General features: G+C 53.7%; 1 protein-coding gene across 3 annotated transcripts in view; it reads right to left on the reverse strand.

The window, feature by feature from the left end:
• Window positions 1–21,949, reverse strand: part of INPP5A (inositol polyphosphate-5-phosphatase A) — a 227,386-nt gene that overhangs the window by 144,696 nt on the left and 60,741 nt on the right. For all 3 annotated transcript variants that reach the window (XM_044748372.2, XM_044748366.2, XM_070520576.1), the window contains exon 2: window positions 18,012–18,053. In XM_044748372.2, the coding sequence (XP_044604307.1) occupies window positions 18,012–18,053 (42 nt within the window). The remainder of the gene's footprint in view (window positions 1–18,011; window positions 18,054–21,949) is intronic.

The raw sequence follows: 21,949 nt of genomic DNA on the forward strand, positions 1-21,949 counted from the left end.
AAAAAAACCCCATACACAGGTCATCTTGGAATCAGGACGTTCATTTGAAAACTGGTAAATAAAGAAAATGCAGCAAGAATGTACCCCACCTTTCTTACATTATCTGTATCTCTAGAAGAACAAATAGAGAACGGCATATGACCTGTATGGAAACATCTCAGCAAATAAATGAGGAAGAAATGATGGAATTAGGAGGTGCACATACATACATTTACGTAGCCACTTGTGACAACGTGGAGGGACCTCGAGGGCATTCTGCTAAGTAAAACAAATCAGACAAAGGAAGAAAAATACTATGTGATCTCACTTAGTTGCAAAATCCAAAAAAGCCAAACTCGCAGAAACAGAGAGTAGAGGGGTGGTTGCCAGGGGCTGGGGGGAGTGGGGAGAGGTGGGTCAAAGGGGACAGACTCCCAGCTATAAGACGACCAAGTTCTGGGATCTAAGTACAGAACAGTGTAACTATGCGCTTGTTGTGACACCGGCAGAGCGGGAAGAGGCCGGGAGAACGGCCAGAGGCAGGTTCTGAGGACTGCCAGAAAGTGAGGAGTCGGAAACAGCGGAGAGCACCGCTGGTCGGAGCGCATCCACAAGGAGGAGCCCAGCGCAGGGGCACGCAGGCAGCAGACGCGATGTGAAACGGCATCACGTGGGGACACAGCTTCAGGAGAAGAAGAAAGACAAGAGGCAGGGGGAGCTCTAGGCCACTGAGGACAAAGGAGAAAAGAAGAAAAGGAAAAACAGGGATGTGCAAGACCAAGGAGAATCATGAAATCCCCCATCACCACCAGGACAGACAGACACACAGACCCAAGAGAACCAAGAAATCCCCCATCACCACCAGGACAGACAGACATGCAGACCCAAGAGAACCATGAAATCCCCCATCACTACCAGGACAGACAGACACACAGACCCAAGAGAACCATGAAATCCCCCATCACCACCAGGACAGACAGACACACAGACCCAAGAGAACCATGAAATCCCCCATCACCATCAGGACAGACAGACACACAGACCCAAGAGAACCATGAAATCCCCCATTACCACCAGGACAGACAGACATGCAGACCCAAGAGAACCATGAAATCCCCCATCACCACCAGGACAGACAGACACACAGACCCAAGAGAACAATGAAATCCCCCGGCATCCCCAGGACAGAGAGACACACAGACACACTTGGGAGCCCCTAAAAACCAGGATTTGCTAGATGGACAGAAGAGGGTGCTGTTAAACTAGGAATCCCGCAGAACGCTAATACCATTGAGACGACGACGAGGAGGTTCAACAAGTCCCTACAGAGCTGCTGCAAGAAAGCAAGAACAAACATCACACATACAACCGAGGAAAAGAAGAACCACCACGAAGAAGAGCAGAGCTGTACGTGCAGACAGGATTAAACAGACTCAAACAAGCATTCGAGAACATGAAAACCACTTAGAATCAGAAATGCAAAACCAAAATAGAAACGGACCACAAAGAGGGAGAAAGAAATGAAGACTGCTGATTAACCTCAGGGAAGAAATGGAAGAAAAAGACAAAATCATCACAGAAAAGAAGGATAAATTACAAAGTGCCCAACGGAGAATCAACTGAAGGGAAGATTTGACAAGGGGCATTGAAGCCAGAAAAATCAACAAGAAAGTGAAAATGACATAACGAGAAGCGAGCAAGAAGAGGGAAGTGATGGAGGACAGGCAAAGGAGGAGAAACATCTGTATTCTCACGGTCCCGGGAGAGGAAAAACCACACAATGGACCAGAACTAAGATGCAAAATTATAATCCAGGGATACTTGCCAAAAATAGAAAAAGACCTGAGCCTCCACAGTGAGGCTCACTGAGTACCCGAGAAAATTAACCCCGAACAATCAACTGCAGGCCACATCCTCGTGAAACTGCCAGATCCAAAGACAGAGAGACAAGCCTCAAGGCCCCCAGGACAAAGATCAGCGAGGAAAGCGGAAAGCATTCCAACAGCGCCAGGCTGGTCACAGACAACAGAGAAATCAGGCAGCAGTGGGACGCGGCTTTTCTGAAAATCTCAACGAGAAAGTATGAGCCAAGGATTACACACAGGCCAAGTGTCCTTCAAATAGCAAAGCCATAGAAAACAGCTTTCGACACAAAAATCTAAGAAGTTCTGTCTCCATCAGGCTTTTATGAGGAATCTACTAGAGGAGGGCTGGCAGACTTTTCCCAACAAGAGCCAGGTAAATATTCGAGGCTTTGCAGGCCACACAGTCTCCGTGGCAACAACTCCACTCTGCGGTGTGGACGTGTAGATGAGAACAGCAGAGACACGCTACCCAGATGGGCAGGCCACGCTCCAATAAAACTAAATTCCAAACCAGGCGGCAGGGGGCACCTGGCTCAGGGGAGGGTGCTGACCCCTTATTTAAAGCAACAACTGTAATCGTGCCCCCTGGGATCTCAGTGCACAGAGACGCAATACAGAGCCACAGGGTAACCCGCACGACCTCAAGACGTACTGTACACGACGCAGTGTAACGGCAACTCAAAGTAGATGGGGAAACATCCAGGCCCAGAGACCAGAGACATGGAGCAACCACTGAAAACATATTTTTAAAAAGGCAAAAAAGACAATAGATAAATTAAAATGGAAGGCAAAAAAATAAAATTGAAACAATCCAAAAGAAAACAGGAATGGGGGAACAAGTGACAAACCCAGTGGGCACGGCAGAAACCAAGTGATGAGGGGAGACCCAAATTCAACCGCGGCAACAGTCACGTTGCAGGCTAACAGTTGAGACTGCACTGTCCAACACGGCAGCCACAGGCCACAGGTGGCTACTGAAATTAATTAAAATTAAATAACTTTAAAATTCAACACTAGTCACCTGTCAAGTAGTCAACAGCCACATGTGGCGAGTGGCCACGGTACTGGACAGCACAGAACTGAACATTCCCACCATCCAAGAAAGTTCTGCTAGACTAGACAGTGCCCTCTAGACATCCCAATTAAAGGCAGGGATTGACGGGGGTTAGGAAAGCAGGACTAACGTACACGCTGCCTGTGAGGGACAGACTTTCCACAGACGCAGACTGACAGTAACAAGCAGAAAGAACACACCAGGCAAACGGTAGGCCTAGGAAGCTGGAGTGACTGCATTAACGAGACACAGAGACTCTAAGAGACAGGAGTACACTTCATAACATCAGAGACGATTCGGCAGGAAGACAGCACAACCAGAAATGTGCACAGGCTAATAACGGAAACTCACGCACACGCATACACACACAGTCACAGCCCAGAATGACAGTCAACACCCTGATCTAACAGAGTTCACAGCGAACAGTCCAGGCCACAGTTGCAGGGCACAGCCTCGCCACCACTCACGCACTGGGAAAGGTCACTGCTGGGCGTGCAGCAGGCCCCAGTGGACTCTAAAAGATGGAAACCACACAGAGTCCGTGTTCTGACCACACAGAGCCAAGGCAAGCCGAGTGAAGGCAGCCAGACAAGAAGAGTGCACACCGTTTGATTCTATTTATACGGAACTCTAGAAAATGCAACCTGATGGAGAGGGAGTGACAGGAGGCAAACTGGTGGGTTCCTGGCCTGAGGGCTGCAGGGGGCAGCTACCAGGCAGCAGGGGCCTCGTGAGCGTGATGGAAATGCTCACTCTTGTGGTCGCAATGGCTTCCCAGGTGTAGATGGACAGCACAGCTCATCAAACCACACACTTTAAACGTGTGAAGTCTATTGTAGCACAACTACACCTCCATAAAGTTATGTAAAACCTTTTGTCAGCCCATTTCAACACATCTTATGTAAGTAAATCATAAGACAACCGGGGACATGTGAACACTGACCGGATATTTAGTGAGATGATGGAATTACTATTAATCTTTTTAGATACAGCAGTGACCCTGTGAGGGTTGTTCTGTTAATTCTCTCGGAGGCACACACTGAGCTATTCACAAGGGAAATGACACTTCTGATTTTTGCTTCAAATGATTGGGGGGGGGGCAAGGAGTGGGTGGAGGCAGAACTGAGACAAAACTGGATGAGTTCAACACGGCTGAATGGGGTAACCAGTACTCTACTATTCTCTCTACAGATGTTTGAAATTCATCATAATAAAAAGTTTGCTGAACACATTCACTATTTACCTCAGTGGAAGCAAAACCAGAAACCCAAAGGACACCTCACTGTCCCAACACCCAGGCCAGCGCTGTCCAGCCCCATCGGAGCTCTGGAGCTGGGTGGGGACCGCCACTGGCCACTTCATTGTGAGTCTGGACAATGGAAGATGTGATTTCCCTTCAGTCTCTGATCTTCCCTGGTTCCTTATGGGCAAGACAAGGGGAGATAGGGAGAGCAAGGGCTCTTCTTACTGCTCGCTCTGGGACACAGCCTGGAAACCACTGCTGTTGGCCTGCTCCAGGGGAGGGCAGGCCTCGTGCTCATGAGGCAAATCCATTCAACTCTTGGGCACCTGTAATCATATCATGCAGAGGCAGACTGAGACACACAGATTAGAGACTTTATTTTAAAACAGATTTAATTATAGCCCAACATGAGAAATTCAAAGTCTCTCCTTAGAAGAGGATAATTTTTAGTGATATGCTGTGGGAAATTTCTGCCAGCAGAAAAACAATTCCCTTTTAAGTGAGTGAAGCTGTGGGGTACCTTATGGGGCAAATGTAAACCTTCACTGATGGAGCCACAGACCCCAAAGGCAGGGGAGTGAGGCACCACCACCCCAGGAGGACAGGAGGAAGATGGGAGGAGGGGCTGGGCTCCCCCTGGGGTTGACGATTCTGGAACATGTCCCCTACCCTGCACTCTCACCAAACGGCACCCCAGTAACAGGTGGCACTTCCGACACAACGTCCTTGTTTGACAAAGGAATCCTACGCTGTGCTGAAACACCCCCGGAATCGCTGCCCTGGGCACAGACGTGTCCTCATTGGCCAACCAGGCAGCTCCTGTCCCGCCTGCCTTACAGGCAGCGGTCTGCTACGCATCCAACGCCCCGCTCTCCAGAGTGTAAATGCCCCACGTGCCCACGTCAAGCTCCTGACATGAGGTCACTGACCACGGAGCAGTGAGAGGCTCAGCAACACATGGTCACGTTGTATTTCCCTTCTACAGACACGACAGGCATAAACAACCAGGATCCCAGGAGCAAAATGTAGTAAAATAATTAGGAAGTGATGAGTGATGAGGTTCGGTTTCAACATAATGTACTCAATTACAGGTCCATAGAATTAGATTTTTTTTTTGAGGAAGATAAGCCCTGAGCTAACATCTGCTGCCAATCCTCCTCTTTTGGCTGAGGAACACTGGCCCTGAGCTAACATCTGTGCCCATCTTCCTCCACTTTATATGTGGGATGCCTGCCACAACATGGTCCGACAAGCAGTGTGTAGGTCTGCACCCAGGATCCGAACCAGCGAACCCCAGCCACCGAAGCAGAACGTGGAAACTTAACCGCTGCACCACCCGGCCAGTCCTGAGAGTTAGATTTTTAATAACGCTGCAATGAACAACTGGTTCCCAGCTCCTGACAACTCCAGCAGCTCCAGCAAGCACGACGCGCAGGGCCCAGCACACCACTCCAAGACAGCGGGAGGGTGCAGCAGAGGCCTGAGCTTTCCAGGAAGCACACCGGCTTGGATTCCTGATCCTCTGACACTTCCTGGTGGGGACCCCGTGCCTGCTGCCCTGGGGTCTCTGAGCATCCACTTCCTTACAAGCCTGCCTTGGGTGGTCACTGCGAGAGGTCGACAACGACGCTGGTATCAGGCGCTCAGCACAGGCCAGACACAGAGTAAGCCCGTGACGGGCAGGACCAGTTCAAGGCCACCACGCATGCCGCGGTGCCAGGCAGATGGGCTGTGGTGACACACTGGGCTGGCAGGCCCCACACCTTTTCCGCCCACCCCAGGACCATACGAAAACAGCTGCAGCCTAGAAGACAGAGCTGCTGGCCTCCCCCGGCCTCTTGGGACAGAGCTCTGGAGCCAGGATGAATCTGGACATAGATCCCTTCAGGGCAGACCACACGGCCATCTCGAGGATGGACAGGAAAAGCCCTTCAGGGTGTGGAAGGCGAGCTCATGTCGCGGCTGGTGGGAAACGCATCTCGGTAAAGCACAAACTGGACACGGGTAGTGTCCCCAGGCCCCCAAGCAGCTCTGTGAGCAGACCCACGCCTCTCCCACCTGAGCTCTTGCTCAGCAGTTTATATCTTGCCTGACAGTGACGCTGCTGGCCTGCCTTCACCTGGACAATGAGCGAGTCACTGCCCAAAGCTGCCCATGTGCTTGGCCTAAGTTCTTCTACCAAAAAAAGCAGCTTCTTCTAACTTTAAGGAAACAAATAGGCAATTGATAAAAATATGTGGGTTCTTCCATAGGAAGGCCCAAGAAAAACATTGTGGAAAAGAGTGAATTAGAAATTTTGTCAAGCAAGAGCATGGGCAATTAAAACACACACACCCCAACCAGCCAAAGGAAAGCAGCTTCCCCGCCCCCTGACACCATGCAAGGGGCCGCACAAGAGGTGGCTCCCGGTTCCCAGGAAACCAGCTGAGCAGCCTGCCCAGTGCACGTCCCCTCCACTGGCCGAGAGTCAGCGTTAAAAATAGAAACAGCCAGCCTTGTTAGGCTTTCTCCAAAGAGGAGCATCTGAGTGACCTAAAAAGGAATTACATCCTACAAACAAGCCAGTGGGAGCCTGACAGCCAAGATAAGGAGCAGAGAAGGGACAAAAGAATTTCTCAAGAGGAAAAGATTACTGCTGTTTACCAACTATGCTTTGAAAACACTCTGCTCTTAAAGATTGTCTGCCTACCCCTGGCCTGGAGTGGGTGGGGGGGCTGGTCCTCTGAAGGCCCAGGCCGCCCTCCCTCTACTCCAGGGCTGTGCCAGGCTGTGTGCAGTTGGAGGCTGGGTGCCTGCCCCCAGGAGGAAGCCCAGACTCAGCCCCTTGAGGCCCTGCTCAGATGCCTCCCAGAGTCCACACCCCACACAGAGCCAGGCCAGCCAGGGTGCCAGGAGTCAGCTGTGTGGGCTGCAGGCATTTCTTCTCGCAGCCCAGCACACAGGATGTCACAAGCTTCTGTGACCTCGCCAGCAGGCAGCAGGGCCAGCCACCAGATCAGCGGGGCATCTCTCTGGTAGAATATCACAGGCTGGTGGCTCACACAACAGCCGTATATCTTCTCACAGTTCTGGAGGCTGGAAGTCCAAGATCAGAGAGCCAGCAGGGTCAGTGAGGACTCTTCTCCTGGCTTGTAGACGGCCGTCTTCCTGCTGTGTCTTCACACAGTGGAGGGGGAGAGAGAGCAAGCTCTCAGGGTCTCTCGTCAAGGGGCACTTGTCCTAGTCTGCTGGGCTGCTGTAACAAAGGACCACGGGCCGGGCGGCTCACAAACACAGACATTCACCTCTCACAGTCTGAAGCTGCAAGTCAGGATCCTGGTGCCGGCAGATCTGGCATCTAAGAACCCGCTTCCTGGTTCACAGACGGCCATCTTCTCGCCATGTCCTCACATGGTGGAAGGGAGAAGGGAGCTCCCTGGGGTCTCTTTCATAAGGCCCCAATCCCACCATGAGGGCTCCAGCTCACACTGTAATCCCCTCCCAGGCCCCGCCTCCTAAGGCCATCCTCCTGGGGTTAGGGTTCTAACGTGTGAACTTGGGGGGACAATTCAGTCCGTCCCACAGCCCCAGCACCAAACTGCCACAGTGCAGTCATGCTGACATCAGCAGAGGCAGTGACCCTTCAAGAGTCAAGCAGGACTCTGAGTGGGGCCACCGCAGGGTCCTCCCAGAGCCACCACGCTCTTCCTTGCACTACACGAGGACAGAGGGCGAAGACTGCTGACGCCTGCACCCCGCAGCAAGCTCTGACTGTCTCTCCAGAAAGAACCTAAAGCGCTGACACAAATGAACACCAAACCAGCTTTACACACCTCTACCGAGGGCTCTGCACACACTAACAAAGAAACCGTTTAGAACAGCGAGAAATCACTGTGCGTGCGCCTAACAACTTCTGAACAGCCTGCTTCCTCCTTGTACACTGCTTGTTGTCAGTGCTGTCGGGCTGACTCCGACCCCTCGAGCCCTGTGGACAGCAGAGCGGACCCTGCCCAGTCTCTACTGCGCCATCCTCTCACCTTCTGGCGCTCCATCAGACAATGCCCTGCTGCTGTTCATAGGGTCTGCGTGGCCAGTTTTTCAGAAGTGGGTGTCCAGCTCCTTCTTCCTGGTCTGTCTAATCTGGAAGCTCGGCTGAAACCTGTCCACCAGGGGTGACCCTGCTGGTATTTGAAATCCCGGCGCTATAGCTTCCTGCATCACAGCTACCACAGTATGACCACCAATAGATGGGTGGTGTGGTTGCCTGTCCCAGACACGAGCCCCGGCCGTGGGGGTGAGAGCATGGACTTTGAACCACTAGACTCCCAGGACTGGCTGTATATTGTCATAAGGCATTTAATACTCAGCGAGCTAAAACATAAAGGACCGACAACCCAAAATGTGGCCAAGGAGATGGAGAGGCCAGAACCCTCACCTCCCACTGCGGGGCTGTGATGCGGTGATGGGAGCCCTCTGAGGGCAGTTTCTTAAAACCTTCAACACACGTCTGCCCCACGACGCAACAATTCTCCCCTAGGAACACACTCAAGAGGAACGAAAACATGTGTGCCCAGAAAGCCTCGCACATAAATGTTCACAGCAGCTTTGTTCCCAAGAAGCAGAAGTGGAAGCAGCCCAGATGCCACGGACGGGCGGTCGGGTCAGCAGATCAGAGGACCCCAAGCTATGTGCTCAGGATAAGATGAGCGAACTGCCAGCACACACAGAAAGACAGAATACCCTCTAAACCCGGGCAGACTGAAAGAAGCCGGATATCAAAGAGCATATTCTGCAGGGCTCCAGTCATGTGCAGTTCTGGAAAGACGCATACACCTGCGGTGAAGGAACTCAGACCCGGGGAGAGGTGAGGGGAGGGGTGGAGGGAGGGGCAGGAGAGGACTTGGTGGGTGACGGAAGGGCCCCACCTCGATGGGACGAGGGGAGGGAACTGAGAAGGCTGCACACCAGGACAACGCCTCTCACCGGTACAGGTCACACCTTGGGCAGGCAGACAGACCGAGCACACTGGGGACCTGCGGCTGGGGCAGACATGTCCACAGGCCCAGTGCACAGGAAGCACCCGGCCGGGCTGTGCTCTGGGCCCTGAGCTCTGGCCCTCCCACACCAGCGTCCAGCCCTGAGTCTGATCTGGGTCACAATCTCTGTACATCACTGTAGCACCCCGGGCCAGATGCTCCCCTGTCCTCAGCCAGAGAAAAGAACTGAGAGTAATAACAGAGCCTGGCCCTTGGTCAAGATGCCTCAGGACTGGCCAACGGGTCGCACTGCTCACAGCACAGGCGTACCCCTCAGCACTCCCTGAGCCTCCCGGCCAGTCCCACAGCCCAGTCCCCTCCTGGTACTCGCTGCCCCGCCAGAACGAGGTCCACCAAGATCCTGTCTCAGGGTGTGCTCTGGGCACCCCAAATAAGGCATGAATATTTACTGACCTAGAAGCTGGGGTGTACTCCTGCCTCCGTGGAATGAGAGTAAAAAATGATATGGGATGTTGGGAGACCTGGTGCAACAGAGAAGAGTAATACCCGCAGGCGCAGGAGAGGGAATGAGAAGAAGGGGCTGCAGTTTTAAAGGAGGCAGTCAGCTAAAGCCTCCCAGCCTGCATGATCCAAGAGAGCAAGTGAACAGACACGCAAGGAGAAGAGGGTCAGTCGGAGGGAACAGCATGTGCCAAGGTCCTGAGGCAGGAAGAACAAGGAGGGAGCTCATGCAGGACCTTGGAGGCCTCAGTGAGCATCTGGCTCATGAACAGGCTGCTCAGTGGCCAGGAGGCAGGAAGGATGCAGGCGAAGAAGCAGACCAGGAGGAAGCCACTGCAGCCAGCCAGGGAGACTAGAGAGGCCTGCCAGGGTGGCAGCAGGGACAGGAGCAAAGATATTCTGAAGGTAGTGGTGACAGCACTTGCCGACGTGGGATGCAAGACAAGAGAGGCAGAGAAGAGCAGAGCAAATTCCGAGATTGAGGCCCGAGCTGGGAGCTCCATCAGCAGGAGGGAGTCAGGGACGCAGGACTGGTGTGGGGGCAGGGGACAGAGAAGTTCAGCCTGAGAGACATCCAGGGGAGGCTGGCAGCTGGGACCACGCATCTGGAAAGGAGGCCCAGCCTCGAAATGAACACCCGGGGAGTGGGGAGCACCTGTAGATGGGATCTGCAGACCCAGGACGAGTGCAGCCACAGCAAGAGCGGAGCTAGAAAACAGACGGGACCCATGGGTTGGAATGCGGAAGACTGGGGGTCTCAGAGGAAAACACGTGTTTCTCAATGACCAGCGCCACCCCAGAATATGGAGTGGTGACATCAGGCCTCACAAGGTCCCCGTGCCCTGGGCACCATCTCGTCCAAGGCCCCTCCTGCAGCAGCAGGCTGCCTCGGTCCCCAGTCTTGCCTGTCCCACACACCACATCAGCACAATCGGACGGCATGTGGCGGTTGCGTCTGCCTTCTCTCCAGGACAGGTTACAAACAAAGCCACTGGGAACACCCACTTCAGGCTTCTGTGTAAACACACATTTTCACATCAACGGGGTCCAGGGTGGGGTTCTTGGGTCCCATGGTGAGTCTAAGTTGAACTTTATAAAAATGGACAGACCATTTTCCAAAGTGGCCACACCACTCTGGATGCCCAGCAGCAGGATGTGAGGGTGCCACGTGTGCCGTGTCCTTGTCAGCCCTGGGCATCGTCAGGGTTTTCACACTTTGTTTTGTTAATTTTAGCCCATCTAACGGACAGAGCTGATATCTCATGTGGTTCTAATTTGCATTTCCCGTAGGACAGTGATGTTGAGCAGCTTTTCACATGCTTACTTATCACTTGTGTACCTTCTTTGGTAAAGTGTCTGTTCAAGTCTTTTGCTCATTTTCAACTGGGTTCTTTAATTTCTTATTACCGACTTGAGAGTTCCTTACATATTCTAGATACAAGTCCTTCATCAGATATGCAACTTGCAAACATTCCCCCCACGTCCTCATCTGCAACATGTCTTTCAACAGTGTCTTACAAAGAGCAGAAGTTCCTAATTATAAGTTCTAATTTATCAATGTTTTTCTTTTATGAATTGTGCTTTTGGTATTCTAACAAATCTTTGCTTATGGATGTCCAATTATTCCAGCACCATTTGTTGAGAGGCTGACCTCTCCCTAACGAGTGACTTTCACCTCCGTCAAGCCCTGGCCACACCTATGGGTCTATTCCCGCATCTCTTCGTTCCCCTCATCTAGATCTCTGTCCTGCCAAAAGCACAGTCTCGACTGCCGTAGCTTCACGGACGTCTTGAGATCAGAAAGTGTGAGTCCTTAAACTTGACTGGGGTTTTTTCAAAACTGTTTTGGCTATTCTAGTTCGTCTGCTTTACCATATAAATTTCAGAACCATCTTGCAGTCTTCCACCCAAACATCCTGCAGAGACTGACTGGAACGTGAGTGAACGTGTTAACACAGTTTAGTCTTCCCACCATGAACATGGCATAGCTCTCACTTTCTTTACATCCTCTCGGATTCCTTTCATCAGTGTTTCATAGTCTTCAGTGTACAGATATCAACATATTTCATTAGATTTATATGCAAGTATTTCATTTTAGTGCTATTGTAAATATTATTTCTTAAGTTTCCAACTGTTCATAGGTAATATAAAGAAGATGTTTTCAAACGGAACTTCTATGTTGCAAACTAAATAAATTCACTTTCATTAATAAAGTTTTGTGGATTCCTCATGATTTTCTAAACACCTAGGCATGACTTCTGCCAACAGACAGAGTTTTTATTTCTTCCTTTCACATCTGTGTGACTATTTCCTTTGTTGTCCCATTGCACTGGCTACGACCATCGGTACCACGTGAACAGAGAGGCAAGACAGGCATCCTTGCTCTACTCCCAGCCTGTAGAGCACCCCGCCTCTCACCGCTACCTACGCTGTTGGCCGTGGGGTCTCTGCAGATGCTCTTTAAAGGGTTAAGGCCCCTTCTATCCCTAGTTGGCTGGGAGTTTTTATCAGAAATGTTTATAGAATTTTGTCAGACACTTTTTCCTGCATCTGCTGAGGTGATCATATGGTTTTTCTTCTTCAATCAGTTAACATGGTAAACTCTATTTATTAACTTTTGAGTGTTAAGCCAGGCTTGCATCCCGTGGCCATGATGCATTAACTTTTTGATATACTGATACATGCTTACGTGTGTACCACATATGTTTATATATAGGTGTGGGTTTATATTTGACTTGCTAAAGTTTTATGAATTTTTGCACTTATGTCATGGGGGATACTGACCTGTATTTTTACCACGCAGTGCCTCTGTCTGCCTTTGATGACAGGGTGCTGCCGGCGTCACAGGATGAGTTAGGAAGTATCACCTGTGCTTCAATCTTCTTGAAAAGCTTCTGTAGAACTGTTGTTTCTTGAGTGAATGTTTGATAGAATTCACCAGTGAAACCATCTGGTTCTGGAGGGTTTCTTGTGGGAAAGTTGAGCAAATCTTACTTTAATAGATAGAAGGCTACTGAGCTCATTTATTTCCTCTCAACTAAGCTTTGATACCTTGCTTTTCAAAAAATATGTTCCTTTCATATGTTTCCAAATCTACTGGCATAAAGTTGTTCATGAGATTCCCCTTACTATCTTCTTAATGTCAGAAGGATTTTAGTGATGATGCCCCATGTCAAATTTCTGAAATTGGTCATTTTTGTCCTCTACCTTCAGAAATTACATTTAAAGGAGCAAAGTAAACCCAAAGTAATCAAAAGTAAGAAAAAAATAAATAAAAAGCAGAAATCAGTGAAGGAGAAAAGAGAAAAACAGACACAACCAATAAAACCAAAAGCAGGTTCACCAAGATCAATAAAACTGATCCTCTAGCCATACTCTTGACGGATTTTTCTCATTATGGGTCCTATCTTCCTGCTTCTTTGACTGCCCGGTAATTTTTGATTGGATGCAAACAATAAAACTGTGACTTTTACCCTGTTGGATACCAGCCTGGAAGTGCTCTCCGGGGCGCAAACCAGGCCAACGACAGGGCTTCCCTCTCCTCCCCCTCCCGCCGTCACTGCCCTGGATGCATGGCCTGTTGTCTGATCTCTGAAAACCCCTGTTTCGTAGAGGCTTTCTGGGGTTAATTTGTTTAAGGCAGGAGGGTAAACTTGGCACCTGGTTCCTCCAAGTCAGTTGGAAGCAGATTTGCTCATCACCATATTTTTTAAATTACTCTCAGGAGAAAAAAGTGAAAAGACTTTAAAATGAGCAAAAAAGACTAGAAAGTGCCTGTTCGGCTCACCAATGTGGGTGATTTCTACCTCCACTTATCGCAGAGCTATCGCAGAGCTATTCCACAATTCTGTGAATTCTAAAAACAGATAGCGATGCAAATGGTCCTTGACCACAGGGAAGCTCAGTGTCGGTGGAATGCAACTGATTATTGGCCAGGTTTACATCTATTATGCAAACGCACACAGCACTGCTGAGGGGAGAATCCATTTGTTTGCCGTTTGTTTTCTTCTTTGAACCAATTCTAACTTATTGGTTCTCTCGTTAATAAACAAAAATATTTATCTCACCACACAATCTTCAATGCTTGCTTATTCTATATTTGCGTGTGAGCCAACACTATATCTGTTTTTAAATTTATCCACAGCATGACTACAAACAAACTGGAAACAACCTAAGAGTCCATCCAGAGAAAAATGATGGCCTATCCATTTAATGAAATACTCTGAAGCCATTAAAACAGATAGCTTATATTAATTTATACAGAAAGATTTTCCGGTCTACCAAAAGAAGAGTAAGCTGCAAAACAACACTTATCTGTGACCGGCTAAGGAAGAATTACCTTTTCCTCCATCCACGCAGACGGCCAGACACGCGGGTGCACTCCACAAACTAGAGGCAGGACAGCGTGGGGGAGATTCATTTATAAATACTTTTCTGCTTTGTGTAATTTCCCGAGTATTATTCAACAAAGAACCGCTAAGCACAGCCACGCGTCAGACACTCCTGGGTGCTCAGCATTCAGCAATGAGCAAGACAGGTCCCTGCCCCAAGAGCTGACAGGCAACACACCACCTTTGTAAATGGGGAAAAGGTTCAAATTAACTTCCTAGAACCTTGCCCGCAGTTTGAGGAACTAAGGTTAGACATGACCAACCAAAGCAGAATGGCTGCTCCCGCCCTGCCTTCGGGCCTTGCTGCGGCCTCCCCGAGAGCTGTCCTGGGGACCCCATGAAAGGGCCCTGCACCCCAGCCGCCCGTGGCTCGCCTCCTTCCCAGTGCCAGCCCCTGGGCCACGCTGGGCGTGTCCGGTGTCTCCGCAGTGCAGTGGAAGCTCCCGAGGGCGGGGGCATCTGGCCCTTGCACTGCTGGCCCCCAGCACCTGGAAGGGCAGCTGGCACTTCCCAAGCCACGACCCCTTCCTCTGCAGATAAGGACACTCATCCCATCATGGGCCCCAGCCTCATCACCTCTTCTGAACCTGGTGACCTTCACAGGTGCCACCTCCAATACCACCACGCTGGGGATGAGGCTCCAGCATACGGACTTTGGGGACACAAGATTCAGTCCCACAGGTGTGCAGCTTGTGCTTCCAGTGGGAGAGAGAAATAAGTAAGTAACCACCAGTACCGAATGCAAGCTCAGAGCAAGATGAAGCCATGAAGCACACTAAGACCTGGGGGGAGGCCAAGAGGGTGACCAGGAGGGGCCTCCCCAAGGGGCAGCAAGGACAAGGACACGGACGGAGGGCACATCCAGGGAAGAGCAAGCACCAAGGCCCGAAACACCAAGTATGTCTGGGGACGCAGGATGGCCAGAGGGACAAAGCAGAGCCAGAGGGAGGCAGTGGGCAGGCAGGCAGGCCCACAGACCCCAGCTCGAACACCTGAGACAGGGAGCAGGAGAGCAACACGACCTGAGTCCCGTTTCCAGAGAGCGGCTGCTACTGCCGGAGAAGGGACTGGCCACGTGGCCGGGCCCCGGGGAGGTCCTGGACGGGCTGTGAAGAGGGCTCACGAGGTGCGCTGGTGGCCTGGCGGGTGAGAGTCGGGCCCGCTCCTGCACTTGGGGCCTGGCACCCCAACACACGGAAGACCGTGGGGTCATGGCGATGGGTCCAGGAGCCTGACACTTGGAAGAGGTCAGAGCTGGGACGGGAGGGCAGGACAGGACAGGGGCGCCAGCTGGGGTGACACCAGGATCTGCATCTTCTGCAAGGCTGACCACCCGGCCTGACGCCAGGACAGAACGCGTGAGAAGGCCTCAGAGCTCGTCAGGACTAACGATGGAAACGAAAACGTTTCCTCCTGCCTCCTGCGTTTTTACAGTGATCAAGTTTACAGGAAACAAAAGTTATTCCAAGTGTTCTAAGGAGCATGAAGCTCATACTCAATTCTGTTTATAAAGGCAGTGTCTTAAAGGCGACTCTGAAAAGTAAAATAACTGCATAATAGAAACTCTAGGATTAAAAAAGAAAAGAAAAGGATAGCAGCAGCCGCTCAGCGCCCCTGGGCCATGGGCCCGGCGAGCAGTGGTCAGAGGCGGTTTCGTCAGCCCTTGCTCAGGGCGGCGCCCACTCGCTCTCCACTCAGGCCAGCCATCGAGCCACGGTCAGCCGGATGATCATCTCATCCAGCAAGTCAGCCCAAAAAAGTGTCGGAGGGGCAACTGTGTTCAAATCTTACTCTTAATGAATTGTCACTGAAAATTCTCTAAGTGTCACTGAAATTTCTTCCTTCCAAAGAGGCTTCTGCTTACGAACCAGGAAAAGCCGCATCCGTCACAAAGCACCCATCGTGCTATCTCCTCTTCTCTTTGTAAAGGCTTAGCGCTCCAGGAAGGACACCAGGTGCTCTGGAAACGGGCCTCAAGCAAAGTGCCAGCTGCCTGCCCTGTCGGGTTCTGGGTTCCAGAAACAGCCCGACACGCACGTGTGCAGCGAGGAGGCTCAGAAAGGAGGGACATGGCTGTGGGCTGGTTTTCCGGGGGTCCGAGTTCACAAAGAGTAGAGCCGCCGTGCTCTGACTCATTCTCAGACCACTGGCTACCCGACCGTCGGAAACACACCAGTGACTCTAGTCCTCGGCAAAGTCGAAGGAGAGGAAGGTGGGAGTGTGCTCTGAGACCCAGAACAGGGCCTACCAAGTCGGGGTCTCATTGCCTGCTCCCCACAACTGCCCCCGTCACCAAGGACGGCCCCCGCACATGGGCAGGCTTCATGCATGCTCCCTTGGGACCCTCACTGCCAGGACCCCTCCCAGCCCGGAGCCAGGCCAGCTGCCCACTCGCCCCTCCAGGTGTATCCCCGACGAATCTCAGACTCGTGCTCAGCACACACCCTCCCAGGCCCTGCTTTGAAAAGCAAACAAACAAACAAAAGCTGCAAATTCACACCGCAGCTGTTCTGGCCAAAACCAACACAGACACGGAGAGAGCTGGACGGGGCTCCAGCCAGACAGGGGGCCTCTCACTCCATGGCCGCGGGAAGAGGGAGCCCCAGAGCGCATCTGGCAGGATGCCTGGCAGACAGTCCATGTTGGACGGGGAGGGAAGGACACCACCTCCAAACACCCCAGGCGGACACCTTCCGGTGAGGGACAGGAAGGCCTGCCCCACGGCTCTCCCCTCCAGGTCCCACTGTCATCTCCAGAACAGGAGCAGGACCCGCCATCGCCCTACCACTGGCCCTGAGCATCTAGTAGGACATGGATGGCTCAGCACCGGTAGACCCAACACATGGTGGCCCCTCAATGCCCAGCGTGGACTGCAGGAGCCCAAGCAGCTCACTGGCCCATTTTCATCCACCTGTGCTCAGGTTCCCTAGCCCAGAGCCAGCACCTTTCAGGGGACAGTCAGGACACAGCACCACCCAAAGTGTACCCACCACAGTGCCACCCCCTCAGCCCCTTGGGTCTCAGCCCACCAGGCCCTGAGGTCGGGAGGAAGGGAGGCCCAGAGGCCACTTCCCAATATCTGCTACTGCCTCCTGCTCACAAAACACATCTGCTGGGCTCAGCAGAGCTGCAGGAGGACAGGGCGAGAGGGGTGCAAGGGGGACGGGGGGACGCAGGGGGGACAAGGAGGACGCAGAGGCACAGTTCCCCACAGCCCTTCCCCCACTGTCGCAAGGGCCTTGGTGGCCGGGCCCTGCCTCACACACACGCTGTCTCTACCCTGCACTACCCTCTGGGCTGCGGCCACACTCGCCTCCTGATAGCCCACAGCCACCCGGCCACCCCGGCCAAATTGGATGCCCTTGGCTGCTCAGCCCTTCCCATCCACCAGGCCTCAGTCTAAACATCCCCTCCTCAGAGTGGCCTCTCAAACACCCTACCTGGGGTCCAACATGCACGCATACACACACGCACAACCTGGACCCAGGCTACAGCCTTGCAGGTCCTGAGCTGGTCTTGGCTGTGCTGACCATGCGTCTCCTCGTGGAACACAGGCTCCGGGAGCAGCACCCTCCATCCGCCTCTCAGAGCTGCACCCCAGCACCCAGAGCAGAACCCACCTCGACCCAGGGGCTCACTCAACATCTGCTCAGACACGCTGGAGTCTGCACCTCATCCTGACGGCACCTCCCCTGGCCCGGTCACCCACACGTCCTGCCAGAGTGCACAGCAGCCCCTCTGCGTGGCCTGACCACCTTCACACTGCGAACACAGGACCCTCTCGACAGGTTCCGGAATCCCAGCCGAAAGGAGAGGAGCCTGAAAAGGGACCTGAAGGAGGAACTCGACTGAGGGTGAAGTAGAAATGTGACACCTGTTACAGTCGGCACCGTGACAGTGCCAGTCTGCATGCTGCACAGACAAGACGGGATTTCCACAGGAATAAATATTATTGCATAAGCAATCCAGCTCAAAGAACACGCTGGCTCAAGCAGTTCTTACCTGATAAAATTCCCGAAGCCAGTTCTTCTGCAGGTTTTCTGGCTGTAAATTAAGAAGAAAGAAAAGACAGTCAGATGACCATTGACACAGCACCAAACACACCTGATCGTTGTGGGAGCTGGGGTGTGCACACAAGGGGGTCACCCCACTCTGCACGGGGAGCCTCTCCCTCCACATGAGGGGACCCCGCTCTGCATGGAGGGCCTGATCTGCAGCCTCCCCTGCAAACCTCGCCCGCCAAAGGGCAGGCCCCACAGCGCCCGGCATCCATGCTCAACCTGCAGCCCTGCCCAGTCCCCCACGGCGGTCACAGGGAGGAGCTCAGGCGGGGTGTCTGCTGCAGGATGACGGAGGGCAGACCCAGCCAGCTGGCCAAGGAGCAGCCTTCGTCCACACGGCCATGGCGGGACTGTGCGCGCTGCCACCCCAGGGCTGGCTTCAAGAACCAGGCAGAACAGAGAGGATGTTCTGGACACCCAGGAAGAGCCAGAAAAGAGCGCACAAAGCAAGAAATGAGATGTCTTCACATGCATCCCTGCTGGGGGTCCTGGACCACCAGACAGCCGGCCAACGGGGCGCACGGCCCCACCAAACCCAGCCGTGGACGAGGCGCCAAGAGGAAACCGCAGCCCTGGACATGGACATGGGACTGCTCAGGAAGAGCACGCTTTAAAACGAGGGCCCCGCAGCCGGACTCAAGTGCGACGGGTGCAGCGTCAGACCTGGAGGTGAGAACCCTGGGGCCTGCGCTCACGCGCCTCACCGCACACTTGAAAACTGTGAGGATGACAGATCCAGCGTTGTGTGTCTTCACCATGACCCAAAACAAAACCAGCCAGCGCCCCTTGGGACTCAGGCCCCTGCTCAGACCACAGGCCCGACCAGAGCAGAGCTCGGACGCCGTGGCGTGGAGCCCGGGGACCAGGCTGAGCACGGCGGCGAAGGCACCACCCACAGGCCGCAGGGCAGCAGCATAGGGAGGCCGCCCACAGGCGCTTAGGCCTGGTGTCAGCTGACACTTCTCAGTGGCCTGACCAGCAGGAAGACTGAACTTCAAATAAATTAACGAAGGAAGAAAAAAACCCCGCTGTGAAACAAGAGCCTACAGACCATAGGAGAGAGTGGAAGACCCTGGAGATCCACCCACAGAGATGGAGGCCAGGGTCCAGCCAGCTGTGGGGCCTTCCGCTCACCAAGACCGAGTTCGGGAGCCAGGCCCAGTGCAGGCCACCCCCACCCAGCGGGCCCCGGCCCACCTCCCGCTCACTGGAGGAGGGTGCTGCACCCACCCCATCACCCTCCCAGGTGAGCAAAGAAGAGATGGCCACAAAAGACAAGTGACTAATTAAAACTGGGCAGAGCGTGTAAACAGAATGACCAATAAGCACACGGAAAGATGCTGAACATTGTTAGCTGTCAGGGAAACACAAATCAAGCCACAGAGAGATACCACTGCACACCCATGCGGACGGCTGAAATCCAGGAGAATGCCAGCAAGTCTGGCGAGGATGTGGAGAAACTGGAGCCCTGAGACAGGCTGAGGGATGTAACGCTGCAGCCTCTGCGGAACGGTCCTTAAAATGCTAAACACGGAGTCACCACACGACCCCGCAGCTCCCCTCCCAGGTGTGAGCCCAAGAGAAACGGAAACACGTCCACACAGAAGCTGTACACGAACGCCCACAGTCTCAGGAGCCGAGAGGGAAACAGTCCGGATGCCCACCCCTGGGTGAGTGGACAAACTGTGGTCTATCCAGACAACGAACACTATTCAGCCCTGAACAGGAAGTCCCAGAAGCAGCCCGCAGGAGGGCGGACCGTGACTTCCTGTCCTGCTGTGCTCCGGGAGCCCCAGCCACGTGAGTGTGGCAAGGTGGGCCCAAGACGGGGCTGCAGGGGCAGGTGCGAATACACTGCGCCCGCCGCGCTCAGGGATGAGGCAAAGCCAACTCAGGCGGCATCAGCAGTCACCTCTGGAGCTTGCTCCCCATGGGCCCGCCCAGCACCCGGCTCCTCTGTGCCAGCCCCGTCTCCTGCCTCCCACTCGCACGAGAACACGTAGGTGGTAATGCCTGCCTCCCTGCGTGACCCTGGACTGCGATGACCAGGGACCAATGCAGGGACAACGGGGATGGAAGTGAAGACTTAGTGTGCCTGTGTGTCCTCGTGACAGCAGCCATACACATTCCCTCCTCTGTGTCCTGGGTGCAGAGGCTGGACAGACCCCGACAAATGGTGGGTCAGCCAGCACGGCAGGCCTGTGTTCAGGTCCCGACAGGGAGCACCCTGCACCACCACGGCACTCCTCCACCCGGTCCTGGCGCCCCTGCAGGCCGCTCCTACTGTCCTCTGGCAAGCAGAACCCCTGAGTCGGGCCTTCTACAACATGCCCCCAGCACAAGCAGGCACACGCCCATGTGTGCAAACACCCCCGCCACCGCCTGCCACGGCCACCCCCCCTGCCCAGGCCCAGCCTTGGAGCAATGGAGACCACGGCCCGCAGCAGGGAGCCAGAGCCTCTGAGGCCAGCAGCCTGCCAACCCAAAACCACCACCGCACGGGCCTGCTCTCCCTGCTGTCACCGACCCGCACCACCGCCAGGGAAGGAAAGGAGGGACAATGGTCGCAAGGCCCAAGTGAGGACAGCCTGGCTCTGATGCCGCCAAGAAGCCGTCAATTCACACTGACCAGCACGTGTCCCTCTGATCTGCTCACATGGCCTTCAGCCCCACATCCAGCTCTAGCCGCCGTGAGTACTGACAGCTCCCTGTCCCGTCTGCAAAATGGATCAGGACCTCGAGCGAGGCTGCCGAGAGCCTGCGCGGCCCGTCTCACAGCCTGGCCCACGTCGCCTGGGGCAGGCACAGCCCTGGGCGCCCGCTGGAGGCCGTCCGCCCGGCTGACACTCTGGAGGCCAGCAGACGCACATGTGGAAGCCAACAGTGGGACAGTCGGTCACAGTCTGGAAGTGGCTTTGGGATTTTACGTTCCTCTAGCCCAATTCTTGGTCACTGTCTCATCTAAATCACTAACAGGACTTTTAGCCCACTCTGACTGGGGATCCACTGAAACAATAAAACCAAACAGTCCTAATAAAAGTGCTTTAAACAAAGATACGTCTGTATTTGTTTACTGTTTAGAAAGAGGCCACTCAAAGGCTGGGGAATAATTAAACTGCAGATCTAAATAAACGACAGAGGAGCCAAAAACACTTAGAGGAAGGAAGAGAAGAAATCTACTGAAAAGGGATGAGGTTCTCAGGAGCCCTGGCCGCCCCCTGCTTGTCGGGTCACTGTGGCCACGGTGACCGCCACGATGCCCGTCCCAGGCCATTCCCTGGGCAGCATTTCTTCCACTCGTGGGCAGGTCTGCCTGGCTGACCGCCAGCTCCTCCAGAGCACGTTGTGTGCCTGGCCCCACAGCCCCTCCAGCCCACCCCTCCCCAGTCCTCCCTGCAGGTTTGTGCTCACTTCCCCAACCTCCACACATGGGACGTCCCTTTCCTACCCTGAGACAGCCCGAGGATGTCGCCTCCAGGAAGCCCTCCACAACCTGGAGACTCGGTTGCCCTGTAGTGGGGCAGCGCCACGACCACCAGATGCCCCCTGGACTGCAGACAGCTCTCTCCTCCCTCTCTCATGCACCTGCTGCCCTCGCAGCCCCTCCTCACCTCCGTCAACCGCAGCTCCATTCTTGCCTTCCTCACCTGCAGAGGCTAAAACATGGAGGCTTCTCTCTCCCCCACATCCAACCACCATCCCCCTGCCGCCTCTGCCCTGAAGCAGAGGCACACTCACCTACCCTCGCCTTCTGCGGCCCCTCTGCTATGGCCCTGGTCCACGCTCCCTCTGTCTCTTCCTGCCCCGCCCTGACTCTCTCTGGTCCATCCTCCACTCTGCACCAGAGCAACCCTCAGAAAACCTAATGGCTCAACCCTG

The sequence above is a fragment of the Equus asinus genome, chromosome 2 (assembly GCF_041296235.1).
Source record: "Equus asinus isolate D_3611 breed Donkey chromosome 2, EquAss-T2T_v2, whole genome shotgun sequence".
NCBI classification, from domain to species: Eukaryota; Metazoa; Chordata; class Mammalia; order Perissodactyla; family Equidae; genus Equus; species Equus asinus.